The sequence below is a fragment of the Myotis brandtii genome, unplaced genomic scaffold, assembly GCF_000412655.1.
Source record: "Myotis brandtii unplaced genomic scaffold, ASM41265v1 scaffold187, whole genome shotgun sequence".
Lineage (NCBI taxonomy): Eukaryota > Metazoa > Chordata > Mammalia > Chiroptera > Vespertilionidae > Myotis > Myotis brandtii.
Genome location: NW_005356944.1, coordinates 2650490 through 2658252, shown reverse-complemented (window position 1 = coordinate 2658252; position 7763 = coordinate 2650490). Strand labels below are relative to the sequence as shown.

Here is a 7763-nt window from a genome sequence, read left to right as displayed (position 1 = left end):
GATTCTGGCCCTGGCAGCGCCCCGCCCCCGGCGCCCGCCCGGAGCTGTCTCCAGCGCGCATGCGTCTCGTCCTCCTGGGCTCTGCCAGGAGCTGGAACCTACTGTGTTCACGCGGCACACATTTCTGTCTTGACATTCCTTCAGCCTGAGTGTCCGAGGCATGATCACTGTGGCCACTGGTACTTGTGTCGGGGACCGGGACGTATGTGTGTGGAGAAGACCCAGGGTCAAATGCTAGTGCCACCTCCGTTGCCCCGTCTGGTTTCCCGAGGCAAGTTACTTAACCTCTCTGAGCCTGGCCTTTCTCCTCTGTGCGGGGAGCCTCCAACCTGGCCGCACTGGGTTGCTGCGAGGATTAAAGGAGATGCTGTGCAGTGCCGGGCTGGGGGAGATGGTTTTCCTTGTGGCCAGTCAGACGTGGAGTATCTTGGGCCTCGCTTGTATCTCCCTCTCATGGTCTCTTTTCTCTCATTTCATTTATCTTCTCCCCAACCCCTTTCTCTACTTCTTTTTCTGTCTTTCCTTTTCTGGGGTTTTCAGGGTGTTTTCTCTCTGTGTTTCTGTGTCTCTGCATCTGTTCCAGTCTTGCCTTTCTAGCACTCTCATGTCACACTCCAGGGAAGGGGGGAGAGCAGTGGGACCTTTCTGCCCCCCTGTAGCTCTCTCTGGAATGGGGCTGGTGGGGGAGGCAGAAGCTGGGTGACAGCACTAGGCTTAGGGCAAAACCAGGTGCTCCTGGACCGCAGGTGCATACTCTTAAAGTTTCCTGCCCACACATAGGTGTCCAGCGCTGGAGTTCCCTTCTGGGCCTGGGCACCTGGGAAAGTGGTGGTAGGACAGGCCTCCCAAGCTGGGAAGTGCCAGGTCTGCTCTGCTGCTGGCCACCCAAATGACACTTAGCACAGAGTTGGCCTGGGAGGACAGGGGAGAGCTGGATTGTCCCTCCCTCCAGGACTGGCTATATCATTTGCAGGGCCCATTGCAAGTGGAATGTGGGGCCCTTTGTTAAAAAATTAAGACTTTCAAGATGGTGACAGCAGAGCATTCAACCAAGTGTAAGGTCCTTCTGAGTACAGGGCCCTGTGTGATTGCATGGGTCACTCACCCATGAAGTTGGTCCTGCGGGGTCCCCCTCCTATACACCCACCTCTACATTTCCTTATCCCCCACTTCTGGGACAGGTGAAGGGGGAGGTAGAAGTAGCTAAGGTTAGCCCCACCCTCAAGGATTTCGAAGTGCCCTGGGAGAAGGGTGTGGGCACAGGCCCAGGACTGTCACTTCACCTCTCTGAGCCTTGGTTTGTCATCTATAGAATGAAGGCACCTCTCCAGGGTGGGGTGTGATAGTGAAATTTGATCACGCATACACAGAGGCTAAGGGTGCCAGTGGATAGGACCAACGCTAGAGCCCGAGTCTTCAGGTTTTACTAGCCAAGACACTTTTGCTAGTAAATGGTCAGTGTCCATAATTCAGTTTCTCACCTTTAAAATGAAGATAATGGTAGGGCTGCTATGAGTGCCTACATGAAAGTGTTCAGAACAGTGGCCAACACTTAGTAAAGTCCATTAGATGTCGACTGTTTTTTCTGTTGTTACCTATGAAAGGCACAGAATGTCCACGCTAATCCCTCCTCCTAGTGAGAGGGGAAGTGGGAGGTGCTTCTGGAGGAGGAGGTGTTTGAAGGAAGATTTTCAGAGCTGTGGTGAGGATGGTGTACCACATCCTAAACACAGCAAGTCTGGGGACCACAGAGGTGCCAGTTTAGCCTCTTAGACAGAAGCACACACCTTCCACGTGTCAACTATGGTGTTTCCCATTTCAGAGATGTCAGTGGCAGGATGAATTTACTCTGTTTAGACATGACCCTGGAGGGTTACTGAACATTTTTGTGTGCCTTAGGAAGATTAATTCAAAGCTGAATTGAGGTTAGCTTGGAACTATCCCTCCCCCCACAAAGAAAAAGAGGCTGGGCTTGTAGTATTGGCACAAGAAAGGAGGGAATGTATGAGGGAGTGGGAAAGTGAATTTGGAGAACATGGCAACAGATTGGCTGTATCGGAGGGATGGGCCTCTCGATTTATGAGCTACTGGGAACATTCACTCAACAGTATTTCTTGAGCATCTATTATGTGCCAAGCTCTGCATCAGCTGCTGGGTTATGACATGGTGAGCAACACAGACTGATCTGTGTCCTAGTGGAGCTCCTGGCTAGCTGGGAGACTGACTTATGGGAGCCATGGTAAGCAGTAGGGTATTATGGGAACATGTGATCTGGTCTTGAGCAGGGTGGGAGATGGCTTCCTGGAGGAAGTAACATGTATACTGAGGAAGGTGTACCAGCAGAGGGAACAGCATGTGTAAAATCCCACTCAGATAGTGGGATTGAAAAAAGTTAGCTAAGGGTGGAGAGGAGTAAAAGGGGCAAATGACAAGGAAGAAGCTTGAGGACTTTATCCTGAGACATATTTAATGGGTTTTAAGCAGGGTAGTCAAATATATCCTATATAATAAAAGGCTGATATGCAAATTGTCCCCTTGGGAGTTCAACTGACTGGGACTTCAACTGCTCACTATGATGTGGGCTGACCACCAGGGGGCAGCGCAGAACTAAGGAAGGCCCGGTGGGCAACCAGGGGAAGGCAGGCCCTGATCAGCCCTGATCGCCGGCCAGGCTTGGGACCTTACCCGTACACAAATTTCATGTACCGGGCCTCTAGAATATATATATATATATATATTTTAATCCTCACCCAAGGATATTTTTTCATTGATTTTTAGAGAGTAGGAGAGGGGAAGACAGAAATATTGATGTGAGAGAAACACATCAATTGATTGCCTCCTGCACATGCCCTGACCAGGGCCTGGGCCAGGGAGGAACTTGCAACCACGGTACCAGAATCGAACCCAGGACCCTTCAGTCAACTGAGCCAAACCGGCTAGGGCTCAAATATATCTTTTTAAAGAGAAATGTTCTGGCTGCCAACAGAGTTGGACCAAGGCTGGGAAGCCTCAGGGTTCTGAACAATGGTGGCTTCAACTAGGGTGGCAGGGATGAGGTGACTGAGATAGGTGGTTTCTGAGATATTTAGGAGGCCGAACTGACACACTTCCTTTCCTGGCCAAACATGGCCACGCCCCTATCCCATCCTCAGGAAACAGACATGAAAGCAGCCCATCGTGCAAGGCCCCATCCTTTACTAACTGTGCAGAACTGGAGGTGGTCCTTAGCTGTCAGCTTGGGGAATAGGTGGGCAGCTCCCCCAGCTCCGGGCAGGTGGTGGTGAAAGCCTCCTCAGGACTCCCGGTGGGATCCCAGCTCTCCTGAGATGCTGCCACCAAGGTGCGGGGGCAGTCTGCTGGCAACACCTCGCACACTTGTCTAAAGGCTGGAAGCTTGTTCCCAACAAGCCAAGTGAGAAGCGGTAGGGGTGTGGTGGGACAAATGCCGACTGTAGCCTGTCTGGCCCAGACCTTGTTCAGTGACCTGCAGGAGGCACTGTCCTTGAGGGGCTGGCTCTGCAGCAGCAGTGGATGGAGGCTGGCCTGGCTAACAGCTCTCCAGAGATGCCAAGATTAGAAATCCCAGGGTTTCCTGTCTCAGGTGAGCACCACAGGGGTAGCTCTCCTCCATGACTACAGAACCACTCTAAGCAATGCCGTGGGTGGGGTGTATGCGCGTGTAGGGGAACAGGTATCCCTGTACTGAAATTTTCACATCCGTTAAAAAGTTCGATGAAATAAAATGTGTTTTAGAAGCTGCTTCTGCCCAGAGGAGTGAAGCAGGCAACCCTTGGCCTTGGCCTCTAACATGAAAGCCTTCTGACTCATTCTCTCATGCACACGCGTGCATGTGTGCATACACATACACACCCACACCCACACCCACCAAGGCAGGAAAGGTTTTGTTTGTTGTTGTTGTTTTTAAAGCCTTTTATTATTAAAAAAAAAAAAAAAACCAAATCAAAATTTTCCCATTGGAAGCTATTTCTTTTTTTGTTTTTTAAAATTTTTATTACACAAATATCTCCCATTCCCGCGTATCAGAAGAAAGATGTCCTTGCTTTCTCTAAAACCAATAGTGGAGAACGTTTAGAAAACAAAAGTCCAACTAGCTTCCCTCTTTCCCTGGCCCAAAATAACCCAATGTGTCAACTGAGATATAGCATGACTTGTCCCCTTAATGCTTACATTTAATTTAAATTTTTAGCACAACATTGGAGACAGACTAAATCAGCAACAAAAAATATATATTTACAATATTTCTCTGAAAAAACAAAAAACACAACCAAACCCTTTAAACATAGTGACTTTAGGAGTTTTATTTATGGAGCAGTTATTTTTTTAATCACCAAGTGATTTTTTTGATTTTTATATTATATATATATATATATATATATAAATTTTCTTCCTTTCCTTTGTGGTTTTTCGCCCCGGTGCTTGGAAAGATGGAGGCAGGGTGTGTGGTCCTGTGGTCTGAGGGCAGGCTCTCCTGGCAAGGCAGGTATCTAAGAGCAGATTGCAGGAAATGCGATGGAACTCCCGGGTTCCTCTGTCCCCAAACAGAAACATTTCTTTCCTCCACGTGGACCATCCCTCACCTCTGAAAACCATTTCCCTCCTCACAGTCCCAGAGAAAAGGAAACCCCAGCAAGGGCATAGGTCCATCTGCTGCCACTCCTGGGTTCCTTTTTCTGCTGACCAATTACGTGCACGGTAAAAATGCTTATTTTTCCAAACCCAAAACAAACAAAAATACAAACCAAAACCCAAAACAAACCATCAGCTTGGAAATTTCTGTGGATGAAATGTCCCAAAGTCAGAGGCACTCTCCCGGCACAATCCCTGCTCTGAAGGGGTCTCTCCACCTCCCCTTTTATAAAAAGACAACAAAACAATCTTTTCAGTATTTTCCACAGGAGCAACCAAAAAAGGCAGGAAGCTTCCAATTATAGATCATTAACAATATTAATAAGGTTTTTGCTCAATACCCAGGGTTCTTTACAGAGAAGTTCCCCTAACTGAGGCACTCTGGAATAAGTCACTGGCGTTTCCTCAAAGTTTTAGCCCCAGGTCACTGGGCCTGGAGACCAATGGAAGGGGTAGAGGGTCATGGGAGCAGACTGCTGTTTTTAAGGTGCAGCCAAGAGAATCAGCAGATTGGAAGAAACACACCATGCTATCCCCTCCTACCAGGACCCAGTTTTCTTAGGCCAGTCAATGCCAGGGTCAAAGCTGGGCTAGGCGGCAAAGAGGGGGCCCCTCTGCCTCTATTGCTTTGGAAGTGGCAAGGGTGCAGTTGGCGTCTCTCCTCAAGGTGCCTGGGCTCCTTGCCCTCCCCCATAGAGTTTCAGAAGAGCCTGAGACTAGGATGCAGAAAGGGGCCAGGAAGGGATGGGGCTGGAGGACGAGGAGGTGGGCAAGGTTGTGCTATCACTGTCCTTCTGGAGGGAGAGCAGAGTGCAAATCCGCATCTATTACTTATAAGCTCTTGCCACAGGCTGCTGCTATTGAGCATCTCCTCACACATTTCAATATTGACCCAAAAGAAATTCCGACCTTTCTTTCTTTTCTTTTTTTAAAGTGCAAAAAGCTCTCTGCTGCCCTAGAGAGAGGATCTTTGGACAGGCCGTTCAATGCAAAGAAAAAGGGGGCAGCTGATGGGGCTTGACACAGGGAGGTAAAGTGGGAGACACCATGCTCCACTCCTTTCCTCCCCACACACACGCGTAATACACTCAGCCACACACACAGAGGCACATGCACACCCCCTTCCAGGGCCGCAGAGGGCAGGTGACTGGCTTCTAAGCAGGAGCTCCCCCTCCTCCCAATGGTGCCAGATCAGTGAGCCACTGGGACTAAACACAGGTCTGGGCTCTGGGGATTACACTACACTAGAGGCCTAGTGCCTGCTGGAAGGCAGGTGAGAACCTGGCCCAGATCTCTGTTCCCCCCAGCAGGGGCAGACAGGCTGCTCCCTTTGAGGACCTGCATCCTAGGAAAGCCCTATTCAGGCAGGAATAAAGATATGGAAAAGGGCAGTGGGAGGCTAAAGGAGTGGGAACAAGGAGATGGTGCCTGTCTCAGAATCTGCTTAGAAAGCAATAAAATGGGGGTGTCCCTGGGATACAGTTCCAGCTCCTCTGAAGAGCCTCAACCCCAATAAGTGCAACAAGGACCTCAGGACCTCATAGAGACTGGCAGGAAAGTCTAGGGTGGGGTAGCCTCATTATGTGAACTGACATGGTGCATCGGACAGGATCAAGCTAACTGGAGGAGAGGGGAGGACAGACACAGATGAGGTCTTAGACACCTCAACAGCACCAGTGTGATCTGTATGGGTCTGGCATTCCTGGGGCTGCTGGCCCCTCCTGTATAAGCCGGGAGAGTGTGACAGAGGAGAGACACTGGGCACCAAAAGGAGAACCTGGCCATGGAGACAGGGCTGCTTTCCTCCCTGGGAGTTTGCTTAGAACCAGGCACTGCTGGGGACCATGGATGGGGAGGAGGGCCCCAGGGCCTAGCGCAGATGATAGTTGCACAGACGACCCAACTGAGAGCTTGGCCTCCTGGCAGGCAGGCGGCAAGCGTGCAGGTGAGCTGGCACCTCGACAGCACACAGCCTATGCTTTTCCCTTAGATCAATTTGCTACTCCCTTTTCCTTAGGAGGGAGAAGAGCAGGCAGGGAAGCCTGGTGTCCACCGCACTCTCTGCCCCGCCTATAGGGGAAGGGCTCAAAGGACAGGAGAGCAGAGAGGGAGTGTGACGCTGGCCTCAGAGCCTGTGCAGGGTCAGGGAGAGAAGCTCTCCTGGCTGGGAAGTCAGGGAAGATTGGTTTCCTGTTCAGTCTGGGCCAAGTGTGTCTTAGCTGATCTTCTGTATCAGCTTCTCGTCAGACAGGCAGTAGAGACTGTTGATGGACAAGTCTGAGATGAAGTGCTCGCAGGCTTTTCGAGTGATCTGCTTGCATCCTCGAAGGTCGATCAAGGTGACATTGGCGATGCGCCGTAGGTAGATCAGGGTCTGGTCTGTCAATTTATTGCAACCTGTGGGGAAAGTGACTATAATGACAAATGTATGTACACATGGCCACAGGATCTTGCCTCTGTAGCTCAATTCCCCAGCTCTTCCCTTCAAAATGCTAAACCAAAGCCCTCTTTGTCCCGTAACTATCTGGCTCAGGGATTAGAAGTGCCATCATCACTGTGGCCTCTGAAAGCCCCCTGCTATCTCACTCCCTGCATTTTAAGGTTGATCAAACTGCAGCTGGGTGGTGGCTGTGCTCTTAGGCACCTGACAATTACTCTAGGCGTTGGCCACCCATCAGTTAAAAAAGGGATAGAAATCCATCTCCGTCCAGTTGTGAGGAAACAAGTTAACACAAGTTTAGTCAACAGACCCAAGTTCTTTCAGTCAAGCTCCAGGAAGGGCTGGGACTTCCAGGAGGTATGGGGCAGTTTGCCATGAAACACTGCAGCAGCATACCTGCCATATTGAGCTCTGTGAGGGAGTAACGAGTGGAAGACCCGACAGCAGTGAGTAGATTGGAGGACTGATCTGTCAGGTGGCTGCAGTGACTGAGGTCGAGTCGAGACAGGAGGGGCATGTGGCGAATGATGAGGCGAAGCGTGGCATCTGTGATGTCAAGGCCTGCCAGCCGGAAGTCAGTCATGTTCCGGAGCTTGCTGCGATTGTCCTGACCTATGCAAGCAAGAAAAGAGCCTAGATCAGTGGTCGGCAAACTCATTAGTCAACAGAGCCAAAT

At 50.3% G+C, this 7763-nt stretch overlaps 1 protein-coding gene across 5 annotated transcripts in view; it reads right to left on the bottom strand.

The window, feature by feature from the left end:
* Positions 1 to 3971: 3971 nt before the first annotated feature.
* The window catches only part of KDM2A (lysine (K)-specific demethylase 2A), an 83586-nt gene continuing 79794 nt past the window's right edge, over positions 3972 to 7763 (bottom strand). For all 5 annotated transcript variants that reach the window (XM_005864319.2, XM_005864317.2, XM_005864320.2 and 2 more), the window contains 2 exons: positions 7484 to 7699; positions 3972 to 7044 (listed from right to left, as the gene is read on the bottom strand). In XM_005864319.2, coding sequence (XP_005864381.1) covers positions 6863 to 7044; positions 7484 to 7699 — 398 coding nt within the window. In that variant the 3' untranslated portion in view covers positions 3972 to 6862. The remainder of the gene's footprint in view (positions 7045 to 7483; positions 7700 to 7763) is intronic.